At 26.4% G+C, this 17,442-nt stretch overlaps 2 protein-coding genes across 6 annotated transcripts; one reads left to right on the top strand and one right to left on the bottom strand.

Moving 5' to 3' along the window:
- Positions 1-3,781: 3,781 nt before the first annotated feature.
- Positions 3,782-5,216, bottom strand: LOC119668487 (methyltransferase-like protein). 2 transcript variants are annotated; one of them, XM_038078006.1, is made up of 3 exons: positions 5,183-5,216; positions 4,876-5,107; positions 3,782-4,677 (listed from the first exon to the last, which is right to left on the bottom strand). In XM_038078006.1, the coding sequence occupies exons 2-3, from the start codon at positions 4,986-4,988 to the stop codon at positions 3,849-3,851; spliced, it is 942 nt and encodes a 313-aa protein (XP_037933934.1). In that variant the 5' UTR covers positions 4,989-5,107; positions 5,183-5,216; the 3' UTR covers positions 3,782-3,848. The 2 variants fall into 2 exon arrangements, with proteins under 2 accessions (XP_037933934.1, XP_037933933.1); XM_038078005.1 differs by lacking the exon at positions 5,183-5,216 and having other exon boundaries at positions 4,731-4,990.
- Positions 5,217-6,929: 1,713 nt separating this feature from the next.
- LOC119673157 (vesicle-associated membrane protein 2-like) lies at positions 6,930-16,504 on the top strand. 4 transcript variants are annotated; one of them, XM_038084393.1, is made up of 7 exons: positions 6,930-6,974; positions 7,553-7,898; positions 9,039-9,076; positions 9,249-9,399; positions 12,035-12,193; positions 12,272-12,323; positions 16,244-16,504. In XM_038084393.1, the coding sequence occupies exons 3-7, from the start codon at positions 9,048-9,050 to the stop codon at positions 16,438-16,440; spliced, it is 588 nt and encodes a 195-aa protein (XP_037940321.1). In that variant the 5' UTR covers positions 6,930-6,974; positions 7,553-7,898; positions 9,039-9,047; the 3' UTR covers positions 16,441-16,504. The 4 variants fall into 4 exon arrangements, with proteins under 4 accessions (XP_037940321.1, XP_037940322.1, XP_037940324.1 ...); XM_038084396.1 differs by lacking the exon at positions 16,244-16,504 and adding an exon at positions 12,702-13,212 and having other exon boundaries at positions 6,948-6,974; XM_038084395.1 differs by lacking the exon at positions 16,244-16,504 and adding an exon at positions 15,599-15,625 and having other exon boundaries at positions 6,950-6,974.
- Positions 16,505-17,442: the final 938 nt, after the last annotated feature.

The raw sequence follows: 17,442 nt of genomic DNA, 5'->3' as shown, positions 1-17,442 counted from the left end.
TTAAAGTAATACCCGGTACATTGCATTAGCGTTAGAAAGTTTTTCTCTTAATCAAAACACAGTAATTTCTCAGTACAGTATAAGGGCACGTTTATCTATATTTGTATGGTCAACTAGCGTGCTACAAAACTCTATATCCTATTACTATGATTCCTCTTTAAGGTGTTATTGAACTCTTTTCGATGAGAGGGCATGCTATTGACGTCCTAAAACCTATCTGAACTGTCTATTGAACTGCATGAATGAAATATATAAGTAATTATTATTATTCCAATCATAATACACAAACTTTTTATTATGTGAGTCATCCTTGAGAGTTATCATCAGGATCACGATCTAACATAAATTAATATTACTAAAACTATATCGACGTCATCCTCTCTATTCTATCGTCTATATTGCACATTTTATTTTTAATATAAGTTGTAATTTAACGTCAGTTGTGACGAAAGTGACTATTATATTTAACAGAAACTAGCATATTTGGTAGAGAGGTTTCGAGAAGTAGTACACTACAACAACAAAAATTATTTTTATTTTATTAAAATGTTTTTTTTCTTCAGATTTTTTTTAATTTAAGTAACCGATTCATGGGCAATGGTACTAATAATTTCACATTAATTAACATAAGAAACTCGAATTAGAATTTGTTTTATCCCATATCCGCCCAACGTTCGATTAATCGTCAAGCAAATCTTATCACTTTTCATTGACGATTTGTTAATATTAGAAAAGCTTTAGAGTTTATATATATCATTACTTTGAATATAATGATAACAAGGGCTCACCAATAAAGTTCCCTAAAAATGTTTGAGTCTAGAAACTAATTTGTTTACTTTACTTACCCATAATTCAATACCCCAACTCATTTTGTTGGAGTTTTCCGTAACTTCCTCCGCCAGTTTTATAATTAAATCCAAACGTTATTTACTAATTAATTCGTTAATGGCTTTAGCTTTTGCTTTATTATAATTTATCTGTTATCCAAGGGGTTTCGTGTTAGGTGGAAACACTACCACCGAAACAAATTGCAGCAGTAAATTGAAAATGTATTTCTTAAAATTCTAAAAATGAAAACAAAATTCAAACACAAAACAATTACAAACAAAATGAATTAATGAATTAAAAGCAAACTGTATAGGCAGAAACCGATAGATAAAATGTAGGGAGAATAACGAGCGAGGCAGGTAGATAAAACAACGCCGCGGAACAGGTAAGAATTGTGGAGAACACACACGCACACTAACGCAGGAATTTTAAATGAAATTCCAATTATTAATTTCTTTTATTTGGTTCACATTGCAAATGTTTTCATCTGCTGTTGTTGTTGTTATTATTATTTTTTGTTGTCGTTGTTGTTGTTATTGTGTGGTTACTTTATATTGAACATATATGTGGAATTGATATTCTACACAGAATCGCTTGCTTATGTTCGTTGTTTTTGTATGTTGCAGAATTTGTGTGCAAGGCAGGAAACTATGATAAAATTGCAGCCAGTAACGTAACACAAAAAAAAAATGCGTACAAACGATCAAAACCCGATAAAATTTTTTTCACTTTAACTGCATATAGGAAATATTTTCAAAAGATTATTTACATGCGTTATTATTATTATAAACAAATTATTTCTTATCTTTTTGCATTTGTTACATTTGTAATTGGGGCGCGACAACAACAACATTAAACTGTTTTCTCTGTTTGCTACTTTTTTTCTTAAAGCAAAAAAATAAATATAATTTATTTTAATATATTTTATATAATATTACGTTTCACTGTGATTTTCTCAAATTGTTGCACTTAAATTTTGTTACACATTTTTTATGTTAAATTTATACTAAACTTTAACTAAAATTTACATTATTTTATTATGTGTAGACTACGTTTGTAGCAAAAAATGAAACTGTCACTATCCGAGATTCAACCTTTTGTCTCGTAATTTTCTCGTTAAACTAAAATAATTCCGATTCATTTTGTTGTTGGTTGAAAAGTGTTACCAGTGCACAAAACTCTAATGTCAAAATAGAGTACACAGATTACACAATTTATGCTTAACATGTGTAATTCGAAAGAAATTAATATTTATAATATAAACAATACAAAAAATTATTTTGAATGTTATACTATGTTCAGAAAGCCAAATTTTTGATATTGATGAAATGAAATTAATATAATATCGAAAGTTTACTGTCCAAAATTAAGGAAATCATATGTTTTTTGTTTACAAATCGAATGTTAAAAATTAAATGCTTCAAACATCATTTATATCTGGGAAATTTTAAAAGTTGATTGTTGTAGTAGTTTTATTAGCTTTCGTGGATTTCAGTTATGTGAATTATTATTTTTCACTCTATTTTAAATTAATAACAATTACAGTTTTTTCTCTATATTCAAATTTAAAAATTTGCTGTATATTTAAAACTTTTTCCGATTTTATTAAATTCAGCTGTCACTGGCAAAGGTTGTCACCTTGTAGTTATCTCAACTTATCTTTTGCTTAAAATTTATCTCACGCATAGTTCCATTTGAAATGTGCTTTAATTTCACCTATTATAATTCCAGATATTATCTTAATTTTGTTCTTTAATTTCAAGGAAATTTAGGTCATTTTCCTTAATTTAACCTTAAAAGTGAATTTTGTTTAGAAAAAACAACTTAATTTCGCTGAACTTAGTCGAGAAAATATGTTAAAATATCACTTACTATAAAGCACTAATATTTTTAGTTAGACAAAAGTTTTGATAATGCTTAGGCCTAAACACAACTGCTACAAATTTAGGTTAAAATGTCTCTGTACTTTCGCTTATAGTGCGCTCAAATAAATTATTATAATTATGTATATTTTACAACAAGGTTCCATCGTTCCATGGTTGTAATTAATATTGAGTATATGATTCCTTGCGTGACAGTTCACTCTCATATGTTAGTAAAATAATATCGCCAAATTAGGCACTAGAATTGCGTTTTCGATTAGTAAATCTGGAATTAATCTAAATTTTGTTGCCCACCCAAACGTTTTTAGAGTACACATTTATATTTTTTATAAATGCATATGTCGAATCAAACTTCACTTTATCTGTTTTTATATAAAACTGCTATTAATTTTAGGGTAATCTTGTTACTCTGGCAAAATATCTAAAGTGTTATAAATTTATCTCATATGTTATACATTTCACTCCAAATTTACCAATCAAAAATGAAAATTGCACTAACAAAGAATCTCGTTTGAAAAAGTTAACCCGGACTTACCAATCGAAAACGACATAAGAGAAATAAAAACTCTAATAGAATATCGAATTTCACAATCTTACATTTCGAAGATACAAGACTAATCAAAATATTAACCATAATTTCATGAATGATTTGTGTGCAAAAAAGGACTATCATAACCTGTAAAATATTACGAAAAAAGAAATAAAATTAAATTTGTAATTAACTTTTCAATCACGAAAATTTTAAGTTTTGTGTAATTTGCTCAGTGTAATTCCGTTGAAGAACTTTACCACACATATGGTGTAAAGACACCTGCAACCCTACTTGAAATGAATGTGGATTGTGTTTCTTACTTTGACAGTTCTTCGTATATGGGGAGAAAATAAGTTTAAATTTCTGATAAGAAATTGCTTATTTAATATTAACAAAGTAAAATTTGAAGTATTCGTAAATAAATTTGTTTATATTATAATTATTTATTTAAACTTTTATAAAAATGAATCAATAACATTTTATATACCATTCTGCATTGTATTATTCTATTAAAAAACAAAATATATTTACACATAAATTATATTCAAATAATAATTTTTATTTAACAATATACAATCATTACATACAAATAATATCGTCAGCGCTTATTCTTCGTTGTTAACTGGTTTTTTAAACTTCTTTTGTATCCAAACTCTGTACATTTTCAACATACGTCCACGATTAACTTGCAAACGACGATCGACTACATTTTGCTCCTCCATAAAACCGGCATTGCAAAACAGATCCCTTAACTCCTCCTGTGTGAAGAAGTATACCATTGTACCATCGCCGCGCACATAAAAGTTATCTTGCAAACATTTGCCGCTTTTAAATCTCAATTGCGCCATGTCATAACGACCATAATCACGAAAGAGTACTAATCCACCAGGACGCAAATATTTAAAACAATTTTGAGCCACATTTTGCATTCTTGCTGGTTCGATTGCAGACAAAACAAATATGAGAACAATCACATCCAGTGAGTTTTCTTCAAATGGCACAGTCCATTTGTCGCTGGTTGCGTCCATAACAAATACATGACAACGTCCTGTATCAAATTCTGGATGTGTTTGTAGTATTTCAATTGCACGAGCTGAAAAATCACAACCATATACCTTTAATCGTGGCTCTTTGCTATATTTTAATATTGGCAAAATTGTGTTACCAACACCGCAGCCCAATTCGAAGATAGTACGTGGTGCTAAGTTTATGTCTTTGTCATTGCTTTGTGGCGCTAACTCTGGGAATTCCGTGAAAAGCCAATGTCTATCTTTGAAGAAACGATTTTGATGTATATCATAGAAAGTATCCCAAAATTTATCAGCTTCTTGTTGATATTTTAGTTGATTTTCTGTAGACATTTTTTCAGTCGAATTTTTAAGCACAGCTTGGCGTGCTTCTTGCTCTTGTTCCTCATCCCATTCTACGTTATCCCTGTAAAAAGTATTTAAAAATATTATAATTAAAAATTAGATGTCAGTTAATACCACGCATTAAATTGAAAAGCATCACTTGGTTTTGTAAGTACTCTGCCGCCGCTTTTAGGTTTTTTGCGATGGCGTGTAAATTCCCATTCAGTAGAGAAATAACGTCTGCAACACTTTTCAATTACTCGTATATAATTATATTTACCAAGCATTGTGCGTGTAAACATCGACATCGTTAGTTAAGAAACGGTTCCCAAATGTTGGTCGTTTGTCATCAACAACTTCTCGACTGCATTCTTGCTCCAATCTGTCGCACATGGCGTTTTCAATTTCATATGTAAATAAAGAAATCTGCGAAGCTGCTGTATTGATTACAAATATTTTTAGCCGCTGTAAATAATGAAGCCCAGGTGAAGTATTTTTGGAACCTGCAATTACTATTGTATATTACATTATTGGCAATATTATTAAAACTAATATTATTTAAAGTTTTATAGTGTATAAATATTTACATGTTTAATGTTATGGTTATAAATTTAAAACAAATGCTATTTGAAGAACTACACTTTTTTGTTTACATCAGCCGCTGCTTTTAGAATAAAAACAGCTGATTTTGTTCAGTGTTATTAGTAGTAGTAAATATTCAAAATTTAAATAACTGAATAGACACAAAGGTAAAATCGACAACTTTTCAGCAAGTTCAGATATATATTAGTAATAAATATGTTATTGTATTTATATCTGTATTATATCTCTATTATAGTTCATTTCTCAATAATATATATATATAAATATATATATATATATAATCTTCGAAATTTTTTTAAAAACTTGTGAAATCAAGTGATGTTTGTGTAGTAACGTCACTTGGCGTCTACATTGACTAGAATTTAACAAGTTTGATGTTTTAAAAGGAATACTTATTGTTCTAAATCTTTAATGTATTACTGAACATGTGGAAATGTATCCAAAAATCTGCTTCTACTATAGCTAGTGTAGTCGTAAGACCTATAAGAAAAGTAATTTTACTTGCTAAAAAATTAATAACACAATTTTGTTTTAAATTTTTAAGCAACTTTGAATAATTTATATAGAATAGTAAAAACAGTAAAAGCATATGCAACAATTTGCAGAAACTCAAAATTGCACGCTGAAAATTATTTAATTAAAACAATAGGTTATATTAAAATTTTGAATTGAACATGTTCGAAGCAATAATGTAGAAATTTATATAGTGTTCTAATTAACCTATATCAAGTTTAACAACTATGTGTTCGAACTAATTGATTAGTGTAAGATTTAATTAGTTTATGTACAAAATCAATTTATTTAAGTATGGATCATAAATAGAGAAGTTATAGAGTTTGTGTAGAGAATGAATATTTCAATTAAAAACAATTTGTTTATTATAGTAAATCTAAATTACTACCTTCAGCGAATATTTTAAACGAAAAATATATCGTTTCCATAAATATATTGAAAATTAATTACATTACAATGTTTTAATACATTAACTTTTTTAAATTTTTAACTTTGAATAAATCGAAAAAAAATTAGCATTTATATGATTTATTTAATAAACCCAAATACACAATAACCAAAATTTCCCCATTTATATAAAACTTTTTCATTTTTTTTCTTTATTATTTTACAAAATTTTTGCGTTATAATGTAAAATATTAATTGAATAATAATAATTTTAATAATTAAAATTTTAAAAATAGAATTAATATATGAATTTTATTAATATTTAAATTTATAACTGTGAAGCAAATATTAAATATATATATAAAAATTATACAATGAAATTGATGATTTCTTAAAGTGTTTATACTTTAATTCATTTATACTGTTTTTTAATGACGTCTATTCATTTGCAAACACATTTTATGTAAAAATCAATGTCTCGTAAAGTTATTTTAAATTTCAAAAAAGAAAAATATAGTAATTACTTCTATTTATTTGCAATAATATTTTATGTAAAAATCGATGTATCTTAAATGTAATTTATAATTAAAATAACAAATATATAGTATTTGCTTATAATTAATAATTAATATTAAATGAAAAATAATGTAAAATAAAACTTTTATTGGACATTTTAAATATTATTTATGCGTGAATTGTATTTTTACATTAGATGGCGCAATATAAGTTACTGTTATATGCACATTGCAGTCATCTCTTTCTTATGCACTGTCTTTGTAAATTTGGCTTAGAATAACATTACATTTTCAAGTACACATAACGGTGGAGCTTTTCATTGGAATAATGGAAAGTTTTTCGCAGTTGGAAAAATATATTGTAAGTGAAAATTTGGTGCTCCTTAAAAATTATAAATTAATAATAATAAAAAAATATGTAAAAATCAAATTATAATTAAAAACAATGTAATAACAAATTAGCAGCTGAATACATGCAATTGTATAGATTTTTATTAATTTTGTACTATAAATATTGATTGCAAAATTTTTGAACACCAAAAGGTGGAGATATTGCGTTTTTCGTCATATGCAAAAAAAATTTCATTGATTTTTCGTTGCTGTCATAAGAAATTACAAAAAATTTAATACAAATACGTTCTTATCAAATAAAAATGTAATAAAGATCACTTGGAAGAATATTTATTATAAACAATATGAATAACAATTATCAATTTTTAAAATCAAACAAAATAAAAAATAAACTACTTTTTTAAAAATACAACAAAAACATTTTTGGGTTATCAATTAGTTCAGAAAAAAAATCAATTGTATTGTTAATTTAATATAAAGAAATTTAAATTGTTTTTAATACTTTAATATGTTTTTTTATATTAAATTACATTTTATATCGAAGTATAGGATTATTTAAATAACCAAAATATTTGTTTTTTTTTTTAGTGTCAGTCAAATTTTTGTGGTTAACAGCGTGTGTGTATGTGTTCGTGTAAAGTTATTTTAACTTCATTGAGACATACGACCAGTTAAAAAGAAGGGAAAAGCTTCCAACACATACGCACCACAACGACATTGTACCTCTAACCGCGCTCGCGTAGGCAATCTATTCAACAAAGGGAAGAAGAAGACAAATACTGCATTGTGTGTGTGGTGTGCCTTTCGTAGTCACCGCCGCAGTTGCCATAAGCAAGGAAATCAAATTTTGTGTTTAGTGTTTGGAATCTTAAGCACTTCTTCACTTCTCTGCCTCCTCATTTTGGCATAAAGCCGCACAGTTTTTAAGAAAAATGTAAGTGTGACAATTTAAATATTGATTTTATTATTTAAATATGGAAAAGTCTTATAATATATGGAATGGTTATTAAAAATTGTTGGTGATTGTGTTTAATGGTGGAATCAATTCCATATGAAAAATTAATGAATCATTATATAAAATAAATGGGCAAAACAGAAGTGCTAAAAGGTTGAAGGTTGCCCAATACATTCCCAAAAATTTTCCATTATTTATGTATGTACTTAAATTATCAATTTAAAAATGTTTATTTATTTAAATTTTTTTTTTTCAAATATATGTATTCATTTTTAATTGAAAGAATATTTGTTTAAAAATTTTAAAATAATTTTTTTTTTTAAATTATGTTCGGGACTTACCACATTCTTATACTTATATTATAAATAATTTATTTTTATTTATTAATATATATTTTATTCGCATTTATTTTTGAAACATTGCCAAGCATTTATAACAACTAATAAAAGAAAAAAATTTAAGAAGAAACAACCATTTTTTTTTAGCAGAGAGCAATAAATATATGTATATTTGGGTTGGGTTGTATTGGATAGATGGGACTTATCATTATTTTTAACTATTACAACCCCATTTAAGTCAAAGCGTCAGTGTCACTTCATGTTCAATAGAATTGGTTTGTTAATTTTAAATAAACAGGATTACTATGTCCTCTTCTACTGTATCCAGGTTGTATAGGATAGATGGACTTATCATTATTTTTAACTATTAAAATAATGTCACTTCATGTTCAATAGAATTGGTTTGTTAATTTTAAATAAACAGGATTACTATGTCCTCTTCTACTGTATCCAGAGATTAATTCCACGGTCTTTTTCTATCGGTTAAGCTTTGTGCTTTCTTTACAGTGTAGCGGAGTGTACGTTCTCCGCTAAAGTACGTTATTGGAAAACATGACCAAGCTATCTTATATCTTCCATTGTTGTTTGACAAAAGGGATAAGAGAATAATAATATTATATCATGAATAATTGAAATATCCATTTTCTTATAATTCATCTTGATAATATTCTATCACATCTTTTTATAAAAGAAATGATATACACTTCATTACTACAAACTATTTTAAAATATTAATTTATATTAATTAAACTCTTATTATAATTTCCAATTAATATTTCAGTTCTTTAATATGGGAAAAAAGGATAAAAATAAGGGAGAGTATGTTAGTTTTATAACATAATCTAACTTTGCTTATTTAATAAAATGCTAGAGATGTAAATATATTGACAGTAGTACTGATAAGCGTTAAACACAATGTACAAAATATTTATAATAATAATTAGAAATGTTAAATAAAATTTTTAATTGAAAACTTGTTTTCTGTTTAAAGGGCGGATCCAGCACCAGCATCTGATGCTCCTCCAGCTGATGGAGCACCAGCCGGTGAGGGTGGAGATGGTGAGATTGTTGGAGGACCACGTAATCCCCAACAAATTGCGGCACAAAAACGACTGCAACAAACGCAGGCACAAGTTGATGAGGTAAATCTATATAAAATTAATATCATTATGAAATATCTAATGTGGATATAAAAAATTTGGTTATAATGATGATCCTAAAGGTTAATTTTGGCTTGTTGTCGTATAAAACTCGATTTTGTTCAAATCTTTGGAACCTGTACTAAAGTCTTAAATGTTGTATAGAAGTCGAATGTGTTTAAACCGTAACAAACCTTTATTGAAGCTAACATGCTCATTAAGATAAAGTTCTGTAGGAGATTGAGACGTTCCAGAAAGAAAGTTCATAGCATGTTCAATGCACACTTTACTTACATTGAACAGTGACAAAGCTACATTGAACAGTTACATTTTCTTCGTATTTCTAACAATTGAACTTTTAAGTATTCTTTCCTAACCTATATATAATTAATATTCAGAGAATATTAAATTTTTAAGCATAGAACCGACAGTGTTCTGTCGGAATACCCATTATAAGTTAGATGTAGCATCTTAATTATATTGATAAATGTGTGTCTCTCTAAATCAAGCTAAGCGGTGTGCTGTTATCTGCATATACAAATATTTAAAACTTCCTATAATGTGTTAAATTCTTCTAAAAGAATGACTTCAGCATGATACTAGCGGTATGCTGAAGGTATTGTATTTTTAATTGATGTATTTAACTGCGTTATTATTAAGTTATTATTAACTACGTTTAGTTTTAATATAACCTATATAATTTGTAACGCTTTATGAAATGGAACAGATTAGAAATAACAGTTTCAGTTCACTCGTTTAATAGAATGTCTATTCAAATAATCTTTCGACCAATGCAACTTTTTAAATTATTTAGCTACATATAACATGTCCTGTTTCCTCCTATTTTTTTCTTTTTATTAATGATAGATGTTTAAACCTCGATTCTTGAACTTTAAACCTCGATATTTCGGGAAGAAAGTCACATGTCGAGACCTTACTTCTCAAATTCTGCTTCAAGTCAATATAGTTATCTAAGTTTTCTTTAAATCAGTCCCAATTTATGTGCTAATTGGAAAGGTTTCTACTTAAGGTTAGTAGAACAGGAGTATGGTTAGATGTTAGATCTTCCAACTCTTTGGAAGATCTAACATCTAACATTTTTATTTTGCCATAAAATTAGAAGAAATCCTTTTCAAACTGAAGAAGTCTACCAGGGAAGGTATCTCGTTGCTATCTGTAGGCCAGTATGTAGAAGAACGCGATGAGTTATAATTGCATTTTGCTTCATTTATGTCATCGAGTTGTTCATTGCCTTTACCAGGAGTGATAAGCCGAGACTTTCAGACAGTATGTTTGACATTGTAGTCTCGACCAATAATGAATCTTGGCCCAAGGTCGTAGAATATGGTTAAGTATTGCTATAAGAATTACATTTTTAATTTGGTGATAGTCATTCTCATTTTTTCAAGTGATCTTGACATCACTATTGGTTAAAGCCTTAAACTGAACAATTCCATTTATTTTTTCTAAGACTAGATTTCTAAACTTATTGAAGTCTTTAACATTACTCACGTTTTTTGGAGGTGGCATGGATATTTTAGTTTCTTTTTGATATTGTTGATCTTTTTTTACCTCTAGTTTGTTTAAAGCACGCTACAGACTATCATGTTTGAGTGTCATTCAAGAGAGAAAATCTAAGAATAGTTGCACAGCGTGCGTAAACACCTTTATTCTTCAAAAATTTAGCTTGTATGACAACTCTTGAATGTGAGTATGTTTAACTTCGGTCGCTAGAATAAATTCGAGCAAGAGAGAGAGCGCAACTTCAATGATAGTCTGCACCGCGCTTAAAGGAGATAGTGTGTCATCGCTTCTCTTACGCTCTTCTTTTCTGACATGTTCTTTTGTTTTTAACTTTACTGAACTTTTTTCCAAATTTATGAAATATTAAGATTTTTTAAATATTAATTTGTTTTTTTTTTGCATATATTTCAGTGCAAAGACTTTTGATAAATGTTTTTTGGTTTTTTTTGCTTATAATGCAAAATAATATTATATTAAAAGCTTTTATTTTATTAGTTACTAATAGAATATACAACACTATTTGTGGTTTGTGTACAAGCTAAAGAAAATATTTATGATTTCTGCTTAAGCTAAGTGAAAATTCTATGATTATATAGTTATGTTTGCTGTCTCTATCAGCTGAATGTTTTATTTTAGCTGACAAGTGGTCACACTATAGGCTATACGAGCATATATATTATATTTGAAAGATCACTGACCTGCCTCTATCAGTTATGTTAGTGTCTATCATTAGTTCAGTTACAAGTACACTGACTTGAGTGCCACAACAAGTGTGAAGTTATGGTATTTTTATAAATCGAACAAATGCTGTTTGCACAAGAGTTTTCACTTATGATGATGCTTTCCACTTATCGTTTTCGTTTAATTATTATTAATTTTTTTTTGTAATTCTGTAAGTCTTTGTATACTCCATATTCGCGAATTTTATGACGAGCACTGCAATAACACTTCTACATGCGTTGAACATAATATTCGCCATTGTAATATCGATTGTTATACATAAGTCCATTAAGGAGACACAATATATCTCTAGGTCGCAGTGGAAATTCCTACAAATATAATAATGGTAATATCTAACCGTATTAAATAATTCAATATAATTCATTTAAATCAGGTCGTTGATATAATGCGAACAAATGTTGAGAAAGTGCTCGAAAGAGATCAAAAACTATCTGAATTGGATGATCGAGCCGATGCCTTACAACAAGGTGCTTCGCAGTTCGAGCAACAAGCTGGCAAACTCAAAAGGAAATTCTGGTTGCAAAACTTAAAGGTATTTAGCAATATTATTTGTTTTTTTTTTAATATACACATAATTAATAAATTCAATTTTAATTTACTCATATTTTAGATGATGATAATTATGGGAGTAATTGGTCTTGTTATAGTTGGAATTATTGCAAGTAAGCAAATTTTATTAGTTGCAATAATAATACAAAAACCTGAAGAAATAATAATAATATTTTTTTTACATATTAACACAGTTTTCTAATTAATAATTTTTATAATTAGCACATTTGTATTTAAACCAATTAAACTATTTATAAATATCATTAATTCTTGCAATTGCAAAAAGAAAATCATAATAATATATAAATATTATGCTAAAAGTTAACTTTAGATCACATGCCATTAAACATATCTCATACGAAATTATTATAACTGTATTATTTCTAAATATTATTTTTAAAATATTTATGTGTAACTAATATTTTTAATTTTTAAATTTTCTCTAAATTAATTTTTTGCATTTTCTTAAATTTTATTTCCTACTTTTATAGGTAACTTTATGTAGAGTGCTAGTGTTTTCGTATATTCCAAAATTCGAATATTCGTTCGATATATGTAATAGAAAAAAATCAATAATTATTTAAAAAATCACAAATAATATTTATCAACAAATCATTTGTACGAAATGCGCGAAAATCTGACCATAGTCGGTCAAAAGTCAGTTCAAGGATACCATAAACCATGAGCATAAAAATTTATCAATGGAAAAAGTGCAAATTTTTTCAAATTCAACTAACATCGAAATTTTTTTAGAAAAAAAATATATCATAAAATATTGAAACAAAATCCATGAATCGAAAGAAAGCATCTCCATTAAACTACTTTGACGCTAATCGGTTAATTAATATTATTAAAAATAAAATAAATTAAAAAATTTTGAAAATTTGAAAATTTGCATTGACAAAGTAAAAAAGATAAGCCATCAAGTGTCCATCATCATCGTCAGGTCACACCAGGTTCGATATAAAAATCAATTCAATGAAAAATATTGTTAATTTAAATGTGTGAAACTGTATTAAAAACCATATAAAATGTGAAGTATTTATTAGAATCGATATTGTTGAGTAATTAATGAATTAATAATTATTATTGATTCGTGCCGTTTTTTATGTCTTATAGTTTGTATCTTATGTTTATGTTGTTTATGATTATTATAATTGTTTAAATAATTTATGTTATTTATATTGTATCATTTAAGTTAATACAATTAATTGGCAATTATGTTTTGTCCCTTCAAATGTGTTCACATAGTTTATATACAATCTATTTATTTTATTTTTAAATTATTTGTAAGTTTTCATTGTTCAGTTTGGGTTCTCATATTAAACGGCCGCTTAATATCCTGTATGTTTATATATTTATATAACCCCGTAGTTTGTTGAAGTAATGTTTTCAAATATAACCCACAATTCATATCTGTTGTTCAAGTACTTAAACAGCAGCCAAATTTCTAATTACAACAACACATTACTCGTATCTTGTTCACACAAATCAAATCATTACTTATGACAATTTTAATAATTTAATTAAAAACAAATTTATAATATAACTAAAAAATAACAAATTACACGACGCAATATTTATATGTATATGCACTCAACAGAAAAAATCAGCATCACCAATATCTGGAAGGCGATTAAGTTTAATTATCTGCATAAAGTTACTTTTCTATTCAAACTATTTCGGTTTAAGTTTTTTCAATTTTTCTATAATTATTTAAAAATTCAGTTAGGTGATATGTAAGGAGTAAAAAAAATTATAATTTGAAGTGGATATTTTTTTAATATAATAATAATAATAAGCCTTGCTCGACGTTAATGATTTCGAGCAGCCTCTTATACTGAGCATAAGCTGTCTATAAGTAACTTCCACCTTTCGCGCCGCAATGTTACGTTCTTTATATCAGTAATGTTGCTTATTCTTCTTAATTTTTTAATATATAATTATCAAATTTTTATTATTTTCCGAAAATTATTTCAACTCTTAAGAACTTTTAAATAATGACTTAATCTGTTATAGACTTTGAAAATCTGATAAAAAAATAATTATAATTTATTGTTCATTTTATATAAAAAAGCAATAATAATAAATAGATTTAGGTATCATTACAAAAAAAAACATTATTTATTACAATAATAATAACATGTATTAGTTATAGTTTTTAGTAACCATTTTAAATACTTGAAGAAATACAATGCGTAAAAATCTCACCATATTTGTAGTTAGTTTTAAGAATTTTAAAACCGTTCAGAGTTTGTTAAACGGTCCATATTATAAAATGGCAAGCAAGTTATGGTCCATATTAAAAATGGACCATATTGCAATTTAACATAAGGTACTTTCGATGGCAGTTCCATTTGATCTATGGCACTGAAACAGTATTGCCAAATGTGGATAATCTTTCTTATCTTCAATATACACAGTAGTTACGCCCTCTTCACCCAAGTACCTGTTTTTATCAACAGAGCATTGAAAAATATATTGAAGATAAAATCCTAAAATTGCATTATAGATTATCACCTAAAAGATCACTTTCACTGTAAAGTAAAAGTGCTTTAGACACTATATAATAATATTTTATCAAAGAATTCATATAAATATATTTTTTTATTAACAAAGCGTTCAAAAATATATTGAAAATAAAATCCTAAAATTGCTTAGGATTTTATAAGCAATTATAGATTATCACCCAAGAGATCACTGTCACTATAAAGTAAAAGAGCTTTAGACACTATATAATAATGTTTTATCAAACATCACGAGGAGCAATTACTTTTTTTATATTAATTCTTAGGAGCATTATAATTATCTAATAATATATTATAACAATATATTGTCACTATAATATTACAATAATATATTTTTTAATATTATAATAATATACATCTTAAGCACCAAAGTTTTTCGCTCTCAAAATAGAGGTGAACTGTTTTAGATACCAATTTGCGTTTTACGATTGATTATTATTTTTATAATAATTTTTATTAATATAATAATAAACTAATAATATATTATTCTTAGTTAAGTATAGGTACTGATAAATGAAAAATATGAAAACTAAAAATTAATATTTTATCATTCTTCGAAAGAAAATATATATAATCTAATAAAAAAAATAATAAAAAGTAAAAGCATTTATTGACCTCAAAAAATATATCACTCAACATCAATAATGATCAATCAATTTTCATTATATCATTGATAATAATATATTTTTATTATGTCACTACTTCGTGTAATATCAAAGTAATTATATATCAAGAGTAAATGGTTTCGCATATATCTTCAGTTATCAGAAAGTAGAAAATGCATATGAGCTCTATATATTCATGATTAATATATAAGAAAAATAAAACACTAAAAAGAACTAATTCTTTTAAACTTTCAGAGAAAGACGAAAAAGAATAAATAATTAAAATTTAAAAAAATTCTTAAAATTTCATAATGTCTAAATTAAAAAAATTAAGGTAAAACAAAATTTTTTATAATGCTTTACTATAAAAAAGATTATCGCTAGATTATTTTAAAAGTAACGTCGCTAAGAGTTTATTATATAAAAAATATAATAATATTTAAAATAATTATTTATAAAAATATAAATAATTATACAGATTATATGTATACTTTTGATTTATTATAAACATTTTATGTGATCATATATAATTTATTGTCATAGTCAAACATAAAATTTTACAATTAAAATTTTTTTAAATATGTATATATATACATATGATATATGTATTATATACTAAATTTTTAATTTTTTCTGTAAGGCGCACATTTTTACTAAGTTTTTTAAAATCTAAAAATTTATTTTAATTTATATATAAAAAAAAATTAACATATACATACACAAACACACACACATAATCGCATCGGTAACATGTACTACAATTTGAACTACAGTGCACGTTAGAACGTTGAATTTAATATTGACAATAGAAAAAAATAAACAGATTGGCAAATTATATTAAATAATTTTTTTTAAAATTTTTTTTATGGAATTTTCTTTGTGCGATTTTTTGTCATTTAGAATCTTGGATTTTGCCTGCACCCAACGTAAACAATGAAACACCACAACCCATCACTGTACACGATACACAAATCGAATCTCATGCACAAAATCATCCACATAAACATGCACAAGATCCAGCAGAAAATACTCTTGAAAAAACACCCACCACCGAGGAGTCGCTTGCTCCACCCGACGAAAATGCAGTCCCGGAATAAAAAGTCTTACAAAGACAATTTTGCGCATAAAAATGATTTTAGCCAAATTTAAAATTTTACCAAAAAAAAAAAATCATTAAACAATTGAAATTAACAAAACTATTGAAAAATTGTAAGCACGCAAAATTTCTATAAAAAAAACACCGCTTAAGGCTTTTTATGCGCTTCAATGCTTCTTATATTTTCGGTTAAAAATCTTTTCAATTTTTATTGATCAATTATCTATTATATACATATATATTATAATTTTTATATGAGGTGTCCTTCCAATAATAAAATAATTCCCATTTCATATTGACAATAAGCATAGATGAGGCTATCCTGATACAAATTGTCTCTGTTGCACTTGAGCATTTAAGGAGTACTGAGTCTGGCAATTAAGTCTATAAAAGGGTTATCGTAATTGGTTCTGTAGGAGTTTTTGATAAAATAACTGTTTAAAATAAAAAAACACTTTACAGAATTTAATTGGAACTTAAGTAAAGAATAAACCCCTATTCAGTCCCGTTAAGATAATTGGTTTCATAAAGTTCGATAACATAAAAGATAATTCAATCTAAAGGACTAATGATTAAAAAAGACACTAAGTTAAAACGTCTTCAACAAACTCTGAATCTAAACTCTTCAATAACATTTAAAAAAGTATTTAAAACAACATAGGCTAAATATCATAAATATATTTTTGTGTTTCAATGAAATATAATTTATTAAAAATTTTCCATATTATTTTCAATTACTGAAATAATTAAATCAGGCTTTAAAAATTTTGTCATTACTAAGTGGACCTAACTAAATAGATATATTTTCAAATATATCTTCCAGCGATACTATTAGGTAACACTACTGATTTATTGTTTTGTATTTGGATGCTGATACTTAGATTCACCGTTAAACTTAACCTATTCTTTACAGAGAAAATTATATTACATATGTATAATATTCTTCACAAGATATCCTAAGGTAATGCAATGGATCCATGTTCATATACATGGAATCTGGTAT

This window comes from Teleopsis dalmanni, chromosome 1 (assembly GCF_002237135.1).
Source record: "Teleopsis dalmanni isolate 2A chromosome 1, ASM223713v2, whole genome shotgun sequence".
Classification (NCBI taxonomy): Eukaryota; Metazoa; Arthropoda; class Insecta; order Diptera; family Diopsidae; genus Teleopsis; species Teleopsis dalmanni.
Note: the sequence above shows the minus strand (reverse complement) of the source record. Positions and strands in the feature narration are given on the sequence as shown.